General features: G+C 38.1%; 1 protein-coding gene across 15 annotated transcripts in view; it reads left to right on the top strand.

Annotated features, from left to right (window-relative positions):
• TENM3 (teneurin transmembrane protein 3) overlaps positions 1-18,099 on the top strand; it is a 396,952-nt gene that overhangs the window by 91,221 nt on the left and 287,632 nt on the right. For 11 of the 15 annotated variants that reach the window (XM_072333931.1, XM_072333908.1, XM_072333911.1 and 8 more), the window contains exon 3: positions 12,895-13,173. The exons of 3 other annotated variants lie outside the window; for them this stretch is intronic. In XM_072333931.1, the coding sequence (XP_072190032.1) occupies positions 12,895-13,173 (279 nt within the window). The remainder of the gene's footprint in view (positions 1-12,894; positions 13,174-18,099) is intronic. One more of the 15 variants, XM_072333916.1, reaches the window with a different exon arrangement.

The raw sequence follows: 18,099 nt of genomic DNA on the forward strand, positions 1-18,099 counted from the left end.
GTTACTTTACTAAGGGAAAACCAAGAGGAATGAAGTTTTCTAAGGCTCGTGCTATGGGCACTTTCATAGTACAAGTGGCAAAATTTATATCAAAATAGACACTGTTTATTTAATATCGCCTAGCTAAGAATTCACAAACCGTTCCCTGAATAGAGTACTGTTTTCTTTAAATAGAAATAAGGAAATGGAAGAAATGAAACAATCTGGCACAACATGTATGATGAAGCACTGGGGCTTGTGGGTTTTTTTCCTCTCCATTTTCTTCAGAAAAGTACACAGTACATAGTTAATACTTATTGCCCAGTATGCAATAAGTTACACATCTGTCAGTCTGAGATGTGTAGCGTCATCATCATCTTCCAGTGCTCTCAGTGCTGTCATCTGTGTCTGTTTGATTTTTCTCATTGTCTGCTCACTTTCCCATGTATGGCTTACTGGCTTCCCCTAATGCTTTTGCTGTTTTAGCACCTTTGCGGACTATCTGCAAGTTTAATAGGGTCAAATTAATAAGAGCTTGTTTTGTAGTTTTGGGTACTCCGTTCTTTTGATTCATCTTTGACTGAGAGAATTTACTACTGGCATCATAAGCACTTGGTGGAGAAGGTGCTCAAGATCATTCTAAAGGCTTTTTAATAATATATTAAAGAAACTTCCCTATATATATATATTTTTTAATTATTATTATTATTGCTTCTGTCTAGAAATAGAGTGCAGATATATAGCTGCTTTGACAGTCTAATTACATGCTACCCTGCAAAAACAACAGGAAAAAAATCTACAGGCAAAAAAAAAGGCAAGTGCTGATAAATGCCTTTAATCAGAAATTAACATTTCTATTAATTGATGGTGACTGCATCATTTCTTTCGCTCGGCCTGTGTAAAATAGTACCAAATTTCCAGTGCCCACTGGAAATCTACTGGAGCGATTACTTGAACTTCTTGAGTCTTCCAAATCTGACACAACTAAAAAATGTCACCATTATTACTGCCAATACATGGGGGTAAACCCTTCAAAGCTTTTTGTTCATGTGAGAAATTTACCACCTCCTCTTCCTTGTTCTCCTCAGTATGTGTCATTGTGCTTCCTGCTTCCCAGTACCCATAGTTTAACTCAGAAGGGGATGCTGCTGTAGGAGATATATGTGCCTGGTAGTTTTGTCCCAGGAAATCTTTGCCTATGGAGGGGAAGTAACCCTGTTATCAGCTCCACTCTCAGAATCTTCTTCCTCATCTACTGAAATTCTGTTGTTTGAGATTAACTGCGTAAATTGGGTGTAAAAGTCTAAAAGGATGTTTCTCCTTTTATTTCATAAAACAGTATTTAAAATAATTTAATGTTAAAATATTGTAGTATTTATTGTAGGGCTAGGATTATCTTGTTATTTTGGAACCCCAGCTAACAAGACTGTAGGAAGGGATGTGTGTTTCTGGGAAGTGACTTACTTGATCAAGGCAGTGTGCTTTCCGTTAACTATAAAGACAAAGATCATCTCCTGTGGTCTCCTCCCTCCTCCTTCTCAAACACTCTTGTATGTTGCAAGACCAGTTTTATTTTTAAACTTTTCAGTTCTATCTAGTTTACTGTTTTTAGAACTTCTAATTTAGCTGTTTATTTTCACTTTGTTGTTAATCTCCATGTAGGTTTCAAAAAATTGATAACTGTGAGTAATTAAACACTGCACCCAACCATGTAAATGAAGAACTTGAGCCTTTTTCATTAAAACTCCTTTTTAAGCTTGATTTTACATTGCATACTTGAGAAGATGCCTAATCTTGTCCTTGACAGCAGATGAAGCACCATGAAAGGCTGTTTGCTTTCCAGAATGTGATGATATGATTGTTTGCTGTTTGAGTTAGAGAGGAATATAATACCTATTTACTTATGCTTTGAAGTATCCAACTGTAATGAGCAGTCTGATTTAAATGTACAACTTCTTTAATTGAATTCCGAAAACTACATACTCATGTTTTGGAGTATGCCCAAGTATCATGCTGAATTCAGAAGTAAAGCTGAATATATGAAGTTGAATTTCTCTGTTGCTCAGAGAGAAATTCCTTTATTTACAAAATAAAATTGCTGTGGGAAGTGATAAAATGTGCATAGGAAACTGATATGCAAAAATATTCGGAAGTGTTGCATGAGTATGGGTGAGGAGGGAAGGACTGTAGAACTACAGACAGCAAACTGTATGTTTAAAATTACATTTGATAAACAGCCTTGGAATTAATAGCGCAGTGTTTTGCAGACAATTTGTAGATGATCATGAATCAGACCTGCAAAATTCTGCAAGAACTGAAAGGCTTGTTTTGTGGGTCTGTTATTTTAGCAAAAGAAAATAAAGGCAGGCCAAAACTGTATTTTATTTATGCCAGATATGTTTTGAGAGGAGGAGAGGACTCTTCAGTGTCTATTAAGCAGCCATCATTCTGCTTCAAAGAATTTTTTTGTTGCAAGGAAATATAAAGATGCTATAATGGGATCTACATGCCAAGCCAGTGTGAGGATATGAGTGGGAGGTGCAGGTGGCATGACACTGAGATTTGCATGTGTCCATATTTACACACAAAGTAATTTCACCACTTTTCATGAACACTGAGATGAGAAGCTGAGCTGCAGGATACCTTTTGCTACAAGAAGGACTGACAAGGTAGTGCAGGCTGTGTTAAATTTTTACTTTTTGAAAGCTTGAGGCATCTGTACTTTAGCCTGGAGGTAAAGTTACTTGGTCTTTCTAACCGGTGGCGAGCATGAGTTCTGTGTTTATCATTCAGCACAATTTGCTGTCAGCAAAGCCTCAGTGCAAATTCCTTTTCATGCTGCCCCTTCCAGTTTTGCAGGAGAAAGTATTTGTATAGATGTTTTTATATCTCTACTGTCCTGGAATTCTTAGGAGCCTAGTAACTCCTTGAGCCTGCAAAGAGAGGGGCTGGACTTAACAAACAAGCAAAGAAAAAGAATTTCTTTCCATCACAATATGCTGGGTCACTGATATGAGGCTGCTGAAAAGCAAAGCCATTTACAGTACGTTACACTGTGCTGATGAATCGTAGCTGCTGTTCAGCTGCCATTCCGTGATAATTAGATTTAGGCGCTGGAAAAATCTCACCACTCAGTAAAAGGAAGACCTGAAATAGTGATATATATGTTAGGACCATGTTATGTTATTATTGAAGATGTTAAACACTGTCAAGGATTCATTTTTAAGATTTCAGAAACCTGAAGTATGAATTGCTACTTCTAGTCTAATGTAACAGGATGTCAAATTTTATTGTTTTTAAATATTAGCAGTTTGAAATGAATTATTTGGGTAGCAAAGTGATTAATCTTCTCAGTCACCATAAACGTCAGCTGCAGGATTAAAGAATTCAAATGGTAGCAGTTTCAAATCTAAAGCTTGCGTACTTCAAGCCTTCCCTTATGAGGCAATGGGAGGGTGGGTGGATCAGGCCACTTTTGAGTTTCCATTCCGTGTGCCTTATCAGTGCGCTGGTTTTGACTGTCAGGTAGGCAGGGATTCTTACCAAAACTGCATTAGCCTGCAGTGTGGATTATTTACATGCAGATATGAAATGATAAACAAGTGACTTTGCATTCTCCTGATGAGTGAATTAATCACCATTCAGTGACATGGCAAGTGCCATCTTTGAAAATCCAAGGCAGCTCTCAGCGTTAGAGTTCTGTGTTGTGAGCTGCCGCACAGAATGCGTCCTTAGTATGATTTTGGCAGACTCTTTTTTGTTATGCTAAAACAGCCACCTGCAGCATCCTCCCACTTTGAGCAGGCAACTTTTGTGAGAAGCATACAGCGCCAGCATGTGCTCAGTAATTCTGTGGCCTTGAGCTAAGCACGTAACCTTCTGCCAGCAGTGCTTTTTTTTCTTTTCTCTCTGTAATACAGGTATAATAACACTTGCCCACCTCACAGACATGTTGGGAAGATTAATTAGTTTATGTTTGCAAAACGCCTTGAAGATGAAAAGCACTGTAAGTGCTAAGTAATATTATCATCCTACGTTGCTGTACTAGTTACTTCTTAAAGCAACCTTAAGAAGTTAATTGGTTTTCAGGTTCCAGGTGATAAGGATCTGTTGACTTTTAAAGTTATTCTCTTAGCTGCAGAATGGTACTAAGGAAAACATTTCACTTTCATTTGATTAAGAGTATATTTAGCTCCTGCTCAGTGATGCACGTGCTTTCTCTAAGGTTTTCATCTAGTTGAAATTGGCCCCTGGAGGGTCATGGTCTGTAGATGAGCTATGGATCTGGAGACAAAGGGCAATTGTGATTCTCTAGGGAAAAATCAACCTTGGTTATTGGCAGTACACTGCTTGATCAGGCATTTCTGCATGGCCTTGGTCCGCAGAGTGAAAACCTTGTCCTGTACCAGACCAATTGTAAAAGAAGGGAATGAAGTTCTTGATCATAATGATTACGAATTTTTAAGGTGAACAAAGCCCCTGAAGGCTTTTGACTTCATGGAATGGAAGGCATTCTGGAAGGTCTGTGATTGCCCTTATAGTTTGATGTAGCTCATGTAGCAAGATGCGTATGCTGCTCCTGTTCATAAGTATCTGACTGGAGAATGGGGGAGATACATGAGTTGCACACATGGCTGTGAAAGATGAGTGTGGTGTGTCATTGTCCATGGTGAGAATGAAGCAGGAGAAGCATGCAGTTGGAGGCAATGAGTCCTGCTTGCTGAGTTAGGGTCGAGAGTCAGGACTCAACACCAGCTTGTGAGGGTTACTTGCTCCATTACTAGCAAACTGATGTGGGAGGAAAGATGGAGAAGTGAAATAGGAATAATTCCTCGGTCAGATTATAGTTTTTGTAAGTAGTCTAAATTGTCACTGCTTACTGGCTTGAGAGGCAGTACTTAGTGTTACTTATCAAAGCCAAAAGAGAAAATGGAAGAGCCATCAAATCAGATTAGTCTCATGTTTTATGTTTACACTTTTTTTATTTGCCATGCCACAGATAAATCCGAGTCATAAACCCTTTCTTTTCTTCAGCTTAATGGGCTTTCTGCTAGAAAATCTACATTAAGCCTACACTGCGCTACATCTGGATGTGAACTCCACTGGGGAAATGTGAAGGGAGGCGCACACAAGTGAGGGACAAACAGGGTTTTCTGCAGAATCCTTGGGTGATTTAGTTACTGGCATTTCTTGTGCTTACCTACAGCGATCTGAGTGCCTCATTCTGCTCATGCACTGCTGAAGAGATTTCTGTGAATGTGGGATGCTTGTTTATGAAATTCAACAAATAGAAATGTGTAGGGCTTTTCTGAATGAGATCGTTTTCTTTCTTTACACCAGTTCAGAGCCTGTTGAAATGATCAATTTTTCTGCCATGCTACAATGTATCCCTCTCTCTGTCCACTGTCTTGTGGCAGCAGATGTGCCTTTCCTCCTGCAGAATTAGTGGAGTTCTCCCCTCCAAATCTGAAGGGATAGGATTGAGCCTGGGCTGTATTCTGCATGCTTCTTTCCCTGCTGCCTCCTTCCTCTTCACCTTCCTTCCCCATTCCAAGCCATATGTTATGTCATTAGCATCCTACTGACCTTAATGCGGCAGTTCATACCTGTCAGATCTGTGGTTTTAGGCTCTCTCCAGACTGCATATCCATCATCTCCGCATTGCTTACCCTCGGGTCATATTTTCTTCACATCTATCAAATTTAGGTTTTATTTGTATTTTGTAATAAATGGATGCTTAGATGTTGATGATTTGCAGTTTGATCCAAACTTTACGATAGAGGCCTGAAATATCTATACTGTCATTCTGGTCATGATCAAGACTTTGCATTCCTTGCTACTCATGGAGTTACATTTCTATTTTAAATCCACAGATCCTTTTTTTCCCCTTGCAACCCATGTTCTGGATAGACTTGCTAGATTCCCTTAATTTAAATTGTATATTATTTCATCATATTCAGAAAATCAGATTTTTTTTTATCTGAAATCCAACAATTTGAAACTGTAATGTTTGAATTATTAATTCACTGACTGAAACATTATTGCTTACGCTGCAGCTTGCAGCTTTGAATTGTGCAATTGTAAAATTATCTTCAATTGACTTTAATCTTACTCAGTGATACCTTTAGAAGGACTTGATGAACAGTCCTTTATCCTTATACTAGATTAAGAAGTGCTTATGTTCTCATCTGTGGATTAGTACTGAGGATCCTCCTGCCACCCCAAAGCCTGCCAGGGAATAAAATGGAGTCCCCTGTATCATGCCAAAGAGACTGCATGTTTCAATTCTAACTTGAAAACTTAGTGGCAGGAAAATGTTTTGTACCATTTACATTTATTCTGTTCTATCTCTGGAAATATAAATTTCCAAAACCAGTGTTAAAACCTGCCTTTCCTTGCATTTTTATAGCTTAGTGCTACTGTGAATACATGACCAGTCTAAATATCAGGTTTGAAATACTTTAGTTTCCTCCAGACAGTGGGAGGGGGGTGGGGGGAGTTGTTTTGTTTTGTTTTTGCAGACTGTACTCGGGTTTTGGGTCTTTTCCCATGAAACTCTTCTACCTGAAGTTGCACAACAAGTGCAGTTTGGAGAACTCCATGTCACTACTGCTTGTTCTCAGGAGTCGCTGCAAGTTTGGCTTAGTTCCCCACCCGCTTTTGAAAATCTGTAAGGAATGGGAGAGCTGTGTGGTCTAAGTTTGCTTAGACAAAATATGATTTAATGCTGTTTGGTTTTTTGTATTTTACTGAAAGTATTCAGAAGCATCTTTTCTAAAGTTTCACTCAGATTCAGATAAGGGCAAGAAAAGGTGGTAAAGATGGAAGAGAATGGAGCAGGAAGGTCAAGAAACTGAGGTTAGGAGGTGACAAGGAAGGAGGTTGTAACGAGTGAGGAGAAAAATGCAGAAGTTACTGACAGGATAAAACCATGAGATGGTGGATTAGAGTGGTCTAAATTTTATAGAAAACATTCACAAAACCAGAAAAGAAAATCAGGATGATGTAATTAAGAAAAAAAAAAAAAAATCAGAAAATATTTACTAACACAGGCTAAGTGTGTTACTTGTCAGTCTTCACTGTGGTTCCTTGGATCCTGACAATCAGAATTCAGCAAGCACAGCTTTGGAATCTCTTGTTTAGTGAATGTACTGTGGAGTTTGTGCAGCAGAATGGATGGTATCACATCTATTACTCATTCTCTCTTTTCTGTAACCGTATTCTACCTGCCTAACACTCTGAATTCTAAAGGCAGCATTTGTACACTTCTTATCAGAAGTTTATAAAGCATGCAGGACCTCTATCTTTTGCCATCTCCTCTTCTAAAATCTTCATCCTTTCATTTCTCGCAAATTTGTTTTCTTATCCACTTGCTTCCCATTTTATGTCCTTCCTCACAAGACCTTTTCTTGGAAAACACTGTCTGAGAAAGCCTGACGTGCTGTCTTTGCCATAAGTAAATGGAGAAGGAAATACACATATTTTGTTTCATTTACAACTATTTGCACTTCTTATTTTTTTTTTTTTTTTTTTTTTTTTTCCTTGAGAAACCGATCAGAATTGGCATTTAGAGGTAGATAATGTTTCAGATCTCTTAGGATTGCTTGGGATTCTTGTGTTAAAGCAGTGCAGCTCAGCTTTGAGCACCTTGAAAGATGGTATCCTCTCAGTGCTCCAGCAGTGACTATCTGGTCTCCTAAGAACAGAAGGGACGATTCTGCTGTTTATCATTCCACATAAAGAAACTCCCTTCTCCATCTTTTACGCACATGTGATTGAATGCTGCATTTTTTTAGGTATTGGTGAAGAGATCAGCCCAGCCATTGTGCAGTTACCAGAGCTATTCTTTCGCGGTTGTCATGTATATGAGTTAGGAAGGCAAACTACTGCAGAATCAGTAGCATGAGGCTCCTGGTTTTACAGAAGTGATGAAGCATTTCAAAGGCATGGTGTAGCTGCGTTCTGGTTCTTGCTCTGCAGAGAGTAATCAGAAGTGCTGTGGATCAGCTGCAGGCAAGGAGCTGCAAATAAAAGAAATGTGCCGTTGTGTGTATTAGCTAAGTGTGGATACAAAAGTAATTCCCAGTATCAAAATAGCAGAAAACTATGTGGTCCTTGCAACAACGGTTTTGACATCAGTTCTCTTCATATGCTGTTTCAGTGATAAGCATTGTACTCAGGGCCTATTTGCATGCAGTAGTCTGCAGAGAAAAAAGAAAAACGAGAGAAGTGCTTTTCCACATGTACTTTCTGAATAAATTATATTAGTCTTATTTTAGCTAAAAAAAAAAATAATAATTAAATAATCAGAATTAAGTTCAGGAACAAAGATATATAGAGGAGAAGAATAGAAATGAGAAGATTGGTTCTCCCAAGGACTATGACCACATGTTGTTTTTTTTATCTGTCTTGCCACAATTTGTTTTTCTAAATTTAGTATTTTCCTGTAATGCATTACCACAGAGTGATTACAGGGAAAATGCATTTCAGAATGATTTCTGAACTGCACAGAGGTGTTGTGGGCAGACAGAAAGCAAAGATACAATGGAAAAATACTGCCAAGTTTTAAGACTGGAGCAGGGACTGGCAACTAATGGACATAGAGACAGCAGAAGAGGAATGAAACTTTATCAGAACATTAAGCAAGAGCAGACCCAAACACAACGCAAGGCTGAGTATGCACATGGGTAGGTTTGGGACTTCTGCCATTCTGGTTTTATCTCTACCATGTGATGGCAAAACCAAAGGCAGCAGGGGCATTCACACTATCTGCTTGAAAGTTTATCTGCTTGAAAGAGGAGTGTGCGTGTGTGTATTTTATTGCTAGCCTCGCCAATGTTTTCTAGGAGGCTTTTTAGTTTAGGAGTGTTTCAATTTCAGGAGTTGCTAAACCTGACTCATAGAATTTACAGTAGTTAATGGATTACAGAGATCAACAGCCATGTTTGAGGATGCTGACAAATTCTCTGCTGGTTCTTTTTTGTTCATCTGTTAGTTTGGTTTTCCATTTCTGGGGTTTGTCATTGTAGAAGGATATTTCTGCATTAGTATAGATCCAGTTTAAAGCAAAGACTGACAGCTGAGGAACCACAGGGCCTTTTTTTGTTGCTTTTTTTTCAGCAGTCCTTTTCTGAGACCCTTTACCACAGTTAACACTTCCAACTTGAAGCTTAAGTTACTGTAGGCATCTCTAAATAACATCTCCAATTTAGGCCATTGAAAACAACATAGTACAAGTAGAGCAGGTTGCCATTTAATTTCAGCCGTGAAATCCTGACTTACTAAAAAAACGTGTAACTTCTGCGTACATTGCACTTGTTTATATATACACTATTTGATTTCAAAATTGTTATTCTAGACAAATACAACCTGGGCAGTCCTGGCTGAGAAATTTTTATATTTGTGCGTGTTAAAAATACTTATTGATATGTATTTAACACAGTTAGAGATACACCAATCATTCAGGTGGGTTTTCAGTGAGAAAATACCGTGTTGTTAACAGTGATTGCTGTACAAGCTGTTGAAAGTTATCTTGTAAGTTGTGTTGTTCATTTGTCCATGTGGACATGTGGATGGTGCCAGCATTCCTTACGCTAACTGTAAATTTACATTCCTAGCCTAAGGGAGATGGCAGTATCTAAAGGTGGAGTGGTAGTAATAGCGTTGTTATCTGTTTTTAAAACCAAACATCATTCCAAATGGCCCCCAAGCCCCAGAGTTGTCTCCAAAACAAGTTTCAAAACATTGAAACATCATGTCTAATTCATTTTTTTTTCCATTTTACACTTCATACTTCTTGTAAAGAAAGGAAAAAAAAAAAAAAAAAAAAAGGAAAAAACCCACAAAGCTTTATCTGTATCTATTTACTCTTTCTTCTCCATTTTCTTTTCTGAAATTAGTTCATTACAAATTCTCCAAGTTGCTTTTAAGTCATTATGAAATGTTGAGGCACCTATTGTCAGCGGGAGAACTTACAAATGTGTGTATATTATAAGAAACTGATGATTAAATCCCTCACGTTAAAGTCTTCCTGGAAAGGTTAATTAGAAATGTTAAGAACACAGGAGGGAGAACATCCTGTCTTCATTCTCTTTTTCCACTGAGCCCCTACATCTTCCTTTTCAGGTTTTTTTTTTGGTAGCGCTGTTCCTTAGCAGGTAAAAGCTCCCGTTGTAGTCTTCATTCTGTGCCCAGCCTTTCAGCTTCTCCTGGATCCTGAAAATTTCAGGGAAACTTAAGATGATGTAAAATCTTTGTATTACATGTGTATGATTTCCTTTGGGACATAAATTCCTACACAAATACATATTTTTCCATGTTAACTTTCTTTGTTTTTCATTTGTGTAGGCAACTTACGTAGTGTGCAATCCTCTTAGCGAAGCTTTTAGGAAAGCTTTAATTCAGGAGATGATTGAGCCTGATGTCTCTAAAGCTGTTACAGCATTTCTGGGCAATGCTGCACAAGTTCAGTGTAGTGAAAGAGCTTTACTATATTGAATGTGATGAGAGAGCAGTAATCAACCCTTTTTCTGTCTCCGGAATTGTACTGGAGCTTTGCTTTGGCCCTATGACATGCATTTTTGGTTCTCGTGTCCTTCCAAAGAGGCATGGGGTTGAAAACAGAAAGCAGGTGAAAGCAGGCTGTTGTAAAATAAAGTAAAAAATAAAACTCAAGGATAGGTGGTCCATTATGCCTGGGACTGAGCCTGAGAAAGTAATGGTGGGTTTTCATGTTGAATGCCTGGAAGAGTTTCTCTTAGAAATAAATAACAGTCTGCTTAAGAGCATAAAAATAGTCATTGAATTAGGAAATAAAATTAAAAGGGCTCAATATTCTCTGCAGAACGCTGTGTCTGCCTGGGAGGCTGATGCTGGGCATACAGCGTAGTGCTTTGCAGAGCTGGGTGCCTCTGTGGCTGACCTCCATTGCCCTTGGAGCTGGTCACATTCTGCTGTAGCTGCCAGCTCAGCCCTGGGCCCAGGACCATAGGTGTATCGTATAACCTCACAGCCTGGAGGTTCGGTAACTGCTTGGTTACTGACTCGAGCAGTCTTGTTGTCAGTCGAGGCTACCTCTTTGTATTTTACTTTCTTTAGCATTGTTTTTAGGATGAACCCAGTGCTGCATCTGGGCTCACACACCTGCACGTTGCTTCAACTGCCAAAGATGTTGGAAAAACACAGATTCCTGTAATAAGATATCCCATGCATAACACCAGTGGCCAGGCTGTCATCCCTAGCTTAAATTTGCCAAAACACTGAAAAGAAGAGATGTGTTGTAGGCACCTCCTTTTGTTCTGCTCTGCCTGCTACAGCTGGGTGGTTTGTTTGGCCTGTTTGCTTTTCATCTTAGCTTCGTCTCTCACAAAACCTGAGCACTCATGTGGCCTGACTGTTTTTAAATGGAAAGGTACGGCCAGACTGTATATGGAAATTACTTGTTCTTATGTTCTTCATACAGTCCAACCCTTGTCACAGATCTATCTTCTCCTTTCGTATTTGCTCAGATAGGAATCTCCCCAGTAGCATTTATGCTCAAATCTGTATCTACATCAGCAAATAACTACAGTTAGCTTTGTACCTAATAGTAGTAACTGGTTTTCATTATTTATGAAACTCATTTTCAGAATTCATTTATGGTTCTGACTGCAAAGTCAGTGGCACTTAAAGTGACCACTTCATATGACCACAGCAATAAAGTAATTAATTGGATCAGTTAATGCCTTGCTCATTGACGTGCTTAAACTCTTAATATTTCAGGAATTAATTACATTTTTATATTCTTTCTATTAGTTTTTATTTGAGGGGAGTCTGGTTTTGCTGTATTATAAGCTTCAATGGTCTTATAAACATGTATTTTCATGTATTTATAAATGACTAATCTTGGAGCACCTAGGATGCCTGTCAGATGCAAAAATTGAGCGTGTATTGTAATTTGTTCCCAGAGCTATCAGATAACTGTGAGCCAGAATGGAAAAGCATTATGGGCACTGCCATGCAAATGAGCTTGCAAAGTGTCTATATATCATACAGCGTCTTAAATCTACAGACATAAAAGCAGGATGAAGACACAGCCGTTAAAAAGGCAGTCATTTTTGAGTGTCACATAACTTAGACACTTCTAAGTTATTGCAGTGTCATGAGTTTATCGCACCTAATTTATTAATACAATCATTTGGGATTCGCTTATGTCTCTTGCTCTGCCCCAAAACAGAGGCTGAAAGTCTGCTTAAAATGTACAGGCTCTGCTTCAGCAGTAAAAGCCTGAATCCAGTGACAGAAAATGCCATCTTACCTCAGGCCTGCAGGCAATGGGAGGCAGTGTTCCTGTTTGTTTACATTTGTGCATTAAAGGAGAGCAGAGAGCTCCAATAAAGACCACGGGGGTTGTGCTCCCATTTAATTTTTCCAGAGCCACTTTATGTGATGTCTGTACAGGAAAATATCCTGTTGCTTAGGCCTCTCTAGTCAGGACAAAAAAAGGCAGTTCTGACAAATACCTTCTACTGCTTCATGCTTCAAAAAGGTAAAAAGGAAAAAACAAAAACAAAAAAAAAACAAAAAAAAAAAAGAAAAAGAAAAAATAAAAGTTTACCATTTACTTCTAATCCATCCACACACTGAATTAGCTTCTCTCTGTTTGCAGGTTCTGTTTCTTTCATACATGAGAAAACTTTTGATGTGTTCAGGCAGTTGCCGTAACAGTGCTAAGGTGCTCGGAATGGAAAGGGGCACTGCAGAGAGCTGGAGACAGAAGGAACCACTTGATTGTAGTACATGAGGAGTTTTGACAAAACAGCTTATGTGATGCTTGAGAAAATTAGACGCATAAAGAGTTTTTACTTCTAACTTCTTAATTTATTATTTATTTTTTTAAAATTCTCACCTTCTGTTGTCTTTTTTTCCCCTAATCAGGACAGAATTTTACCCTAAGGCAGTTAGGAGTTTGTGAACCAGCAACTCGTCGAGGACTGGCATTTTGTGCGGAAATGGGGCTCCCCCACAGAGGTTACTCTATCAGTGCAGGGTCAGATGCTGATACTGAAAATGAAGGAGTGATGTCTCCAGAGCATGCCATGAGACTTTGGGGCAGGGGGGTCAAGTCAGGGCGCAGCTCCTGTCTGTCGAGCCGTTCCAACTCAGCCCTCACTCTGACTGATACCGAACACGAGAACAAGTCCGACAGTGAAAATGGTAAGTTCTTACACATATGCACGTATATAAATCAATGTTTTATTTGCTGTCTTGGTTGACACTCAATCATTTCAAGTCATTAAAAGTTCAAGGAATGGCCTTGAATTATTTATCCACTTATTTTTCTTTTTCCTCCCCTTCCCAGAAAAGTCAATATCCACTATCAGTCCTAACTAAAAGCTTTGGGCTTGATGTTTTGGCTGTAATTTTGGAAGAGTTTCATCACAAAAGAAAAAAAAAAGATTAGCTCTGTTTTATCTTGGGCCATTTCACCTGTTACCCTTTGGGGAAGCAGCAAAGTAAGTGGTGATAAAGTTGATCCCCGAGGCCGGCTTGCAATCAAAGGTTTCATTGTAAACTCCTCTTTTAAGACATCTCAGAGAAGTTGCAGAATCTTAGAACGGATGAATGAACACAAAGAATAGCTTATTAAAGGCACTCATGTGATTGGAAAACAAATTTGATCGTGCTTTAAACTTACTAGCTGATGAGAGCAATTGGAATTGTGGTGAAGAGGGACGTGTGGCCTTTGATGTGCTCAGGGGACTGGATTACTGTGCAATTAAAATCTGCAAATAAATCTAAACAGCAGCTTTGTAGGATGTGGGGTATGACCATTGTATATTAAGGCTTAGCTTTTTAAATGAAAAGAGGTTAATGCAATTGACTTGATTCACTTTTAAAGCTTTGCAAAATCTTTTACTTCAACTCGAGGTTATGAACAGAACCTGATGTGATGTTAAACGCTAAGTGCACAAATCTTAGAAAACATTTTATCTTTAACTTCTTTTTGTTTGCAGAAGATTTTCAGCTTCACTAGAATACGCTTTTTCTATTAACTTCGTGACTTCCTGTATGACAGATTCTAAGATGAATAAAGAAAAATGAGTAAAAATGAAAATTAGAGCAAAGGCTATTGCCTAAATGTCTAAACTTCATTTTATAAATTTATTAAATGTGGCTGCTCACCTGTGCCAAAGCTGGAGCAATTTTATTGCAACCTTCTGGCAATAGCTTTAACTCATTGTGGTAAACGGCAGCGTGTTTGTGGTGATACTTAGAAAGAAAGACACCATTTTTATTTTAAGCTAAAAGCAATAATGTTTTGTCCTACTTATTTATTGTTTCAACTTCAGTTTGAGAATGCAGAACCATAGCTGTTGTAGTCACTGCCTTTCCTTTCCTTGGTTCTAGCTGAAAACACCTGTGTATGACATCCACCTCAAAGGGGATTTTGCTTTTTGTGTTGGAATTAATTCTGGGGAGACAGCTGTCTATGTTCAAAACAGCTTTGTCTTATGCTCAGAAAGTTTATTATGGGCAGGAAGTGGGCTTTGAAGGGGGAGGATAGGAGTACATGCTTACCTCCTTTTGGCAGTGGAGATTCTTTTGAATGACTCTTGGTTCTTCAAGGCAGAGCAATCTAGAAAAAAAAGTTGTTGAGCAGTCCTCTGTTTTTTCTTTTGAAGAATCTGTACTGAAACTCACTGCCTTGAGTCTTTCGTAATACGCTATCTTAATGGGTTTTTATGCATATGTATTTATGCACAGCATCCTTAAGAGAGCTGTGTCTATACTTTAACCAAGATGTCACTGCTTCAGCTTAGGTATACTTCATTAATAAATTTCAAATTAATAATTCTTATTAAAACAAAATTAAATTAAAAAACAAAAGGGCAAAATATCTTGTTACAAGAACCCCTCTGTCAGTGGAAAATGAGAGTTTTGTTTTATTTTTTGTGTGAGAGAAATCTGAATATATTAGAAAAAGCAGTACTTTGCAGTGGTTAAAATCATGCAAAGAGTGTCTGATGTTTGATACAACTTCAAAGAAGAGTTTAGTCACTAAAAAGGATTACAGTTGATTTATTTATTGATAGGAAGGCCAGCAGTCCAGCTTAAGGAGGTACTAGGACTGCTGTGAGGCTAATGAAATTTTGATGGCTTGAAAGTCCCCTAGGGCTATGAAACATGTATAACTCAGACCGTGTCACGGGTCCCCGTTTCATTGCAGATGTTATGGAAGTGGTGAAAAGCTTAATCTTCTCTGGTATTTTTCTCTGGATTTTGTTTCCACTGAACCTGGAAGTTTTGGCTCAGAAACGATTTTATAAATGTAGTTGAAATCAGTACGTTAAATGCTCACAGTAGAATTAAAAATATAATTTAAAGGCAGGGATGCAATACCGTCCTGGCAGGTGCAGGTGCTTTAATATAAGGACCAAACTGCAGGTGCAAGTTTTCTTAATTTATGGCCTGAAGTTAATAGCTGTGCTAGCATGTGGTTAAAATCTGACAGATACAATAAAGCTTTGAATCCAAAACTACCATTTCAGCCAGTTTTCTCTGCTGTATTTGAAAGTTTCCTGATTGAATTTCAATTGAATTGTTTTACAGATAAACACATGTATGTGCGGCATATTTACCTCTAGAGTAGGTAAACAACAACAGGTTATATTAAGCAAAACACAATGCCAGATCTCGCTTTCCTTACATGAGAGGTCTCAGCTCTTGAGTGATGCTGTTCGTTCCCCAGGAAAGCGGCTCTCTGCTTTAAACAGTCTATTGCCATAAGCCACGCTCATTGGAGTTAATGGTACTATTCATGATGATGAGAAGAACTGTGACTTGTCCTACAGGTTTATGAATTCTGGATTAACTATTTGCTGAATGTAATTAAGATTTTCTTTCTCATCAGTTAGGTAGAAACGGAAGCTTGGCATCAAAACATAATTTCCTTCCTTTCAGTTTGTTGGGTATGTTTGCTCCTGTGAAATAGTTGTAGATTGTGCTGCCTTCAGAAAGGCAAAGCTTTTGGTTCTGCTGCATGATTACAGTGAATGAGAGGAAATAATCTGTTGAAGATACTTTTATTCCTGGAGGTCTCAAGTGTGTTTCTAAGATTCTGCCAAAGCCGTCTGAGCTTTTGTGTCTTATTAGCAGGATTAAAATTTTCTTTAAAAAAAAAAAAAAGATAATAGCTAAAAATACAGTTGTAAATACATTGCATAGTTATAAATATGTTTCATAGTTATAAATACATTAATAAGCTAGTGAATGCCAGCAGAACTGTTATCCAAATGTAAGGTATATAGATTCTCACCTCAGAGTTTTGGAGTATTGCTTAGTGTAAATCTTTCTGAAAAGAAATATTTTTCTTTGAGCTTGCTAAGTTCCGTATACGACTCTTGGCTTCACATTCATGGAGATTTGTCATGTCAGCCTCTCTGAAGGAGGTCCTGCATCTGTTAATCTGGGCAACCTACCAGTGTCACGTACAGCATGATGTATCAATTGGAGCACACCAAGCACTTATGTGCTTCTTGGTCTTCACTGTTCTCATTGCAGTTCTCTTGTAGACAAAAGGAGACAACAAAAAAAGAACATATTACATAAAAATGGGTCAGTAATGAATCAGCATGACATGCACGATGTTCCGTTTCAAAATGCTGCATCAAGAAATGTGTGGTATTTAATGGTATTTAATTATTCTAGGAGCTGTGGTATTGAAATTCAAGCAGCACATCTTTTATATGCATGCCAGTAACTTTTTGTTTTTAGTATGCTCTAAGATTACTAAAGCTTGTATTTTAAAATTGATTAATATTCCAGCAGACTATGAGCAAGAAATTACAGTTAAGTTTCAGATAACCATTTTGTTTTAAAGGTCATTATATTTTTAAGGTATCTTAGAATTTGCATAGTTATTTGAATTATTTTTAAATCCATTAAACTGTTGTCTCTGACTTTGTGTCAGCCAAAAGATGTTAGTCATCACAAAGGTTGATAGAGTTACTTATTCCTAAAGTAAAGCTCTTTACAAAATTATGCTCTCATTTAGTTTAGATTTTTGTTGCTTGTTTGTTTGTTTTTTTAATACATGCATACAAATATGCCAGTTTTGTATGCATTTTTTTATTTGTGCAGACATGAATCTCAGGCTATGGCAATAGTTGTAACTGAAAAGATTTCAGTCATTTCAGTCTTAAGCAGGCCATTGCCACATTCTACCCCTTCGGAAGCAGTATTAACAGTGTTTCTGAGAGTTAAACCCTGCAGATCAGTGTGCGCCGCATATTTGACCATACCCACATCCACAAGGAGTAACGAGGTGTATACTTGCGCTGGCACTGGTACGTGGAGGTTTATTTTGTTGTTTAGTGAAAGTTTTGCACTGTTGGAGATTTGTTTAAAAAGGAAAAAAAAATACTGGAGGATATTAGGAAGTGATGAAATGGAAAAAAAGAAAAAGAAATGGAGAGAGGAGTATGAGATCGTGGCCTCAGGCAGTCGTTCTGAATTGGTTAGATAAATGATTTGAAACTTGGACCCATTTTTCACAGCTATTGAAAAGCAGATATTGCTAGCAGAACGTCCGTTGCTGAGGATTTCTGTGAAGAAAAATTACCATCTGATCTGCAGCTTAGGCACCTGCCCGCTTCTGTTCTCCAACCTCAGCCAATTTCTGAAGACAGCATTCTTGTGAATCTAATACTCTCTTGTCCTTCCAGAGTGGTGAATTTACTGGCATTCAGATCTCTGAAAACCAAGAAATACATTGGTAAGATACTTGTCAAGGCATTTTAAATCTGTTCTCACTAACGCAATACATGTATAACACGTACTTGAACTCTGCATTCTTAAATAATGCACATCTTTCAGGAAAGAGTTAGACGTTTTCACATGTTTAACAACCTTCTTTATGCAAAGGCAAAACTTGGAAGAGCTCTACTGAATAGGAGCTGCTTGCTACCTACTAGGCAAATGCTGAAGCCACTTATCAAAACCAGCCACATATCTGATGAATTGAATATTCATCTTACTGCCATACCACCATTTACAGCTTCTTCACTCTTTCCTACAGAATTCCATCTAGCAATTATCTATCCCTCATTAAGCATGCCAATGTCTCTTAAATCCTGCTTC

Source organism: Excalfactoria chinensis, chromosome 4 (assembly GCF_039878825.1).
Source record: "Excalfactoria chinensis isolate bCotChi1 chromosome 4, bCotChi1.hap2, whole genome shotgun sequence".
In the NCBI taxonomy this organism is placed as follows: Eukaryota; Metazoa; Chordata; class Aves; order Galliformes; family Phasianidae; genus Excalfactoria; species Excalfactoria chinensis.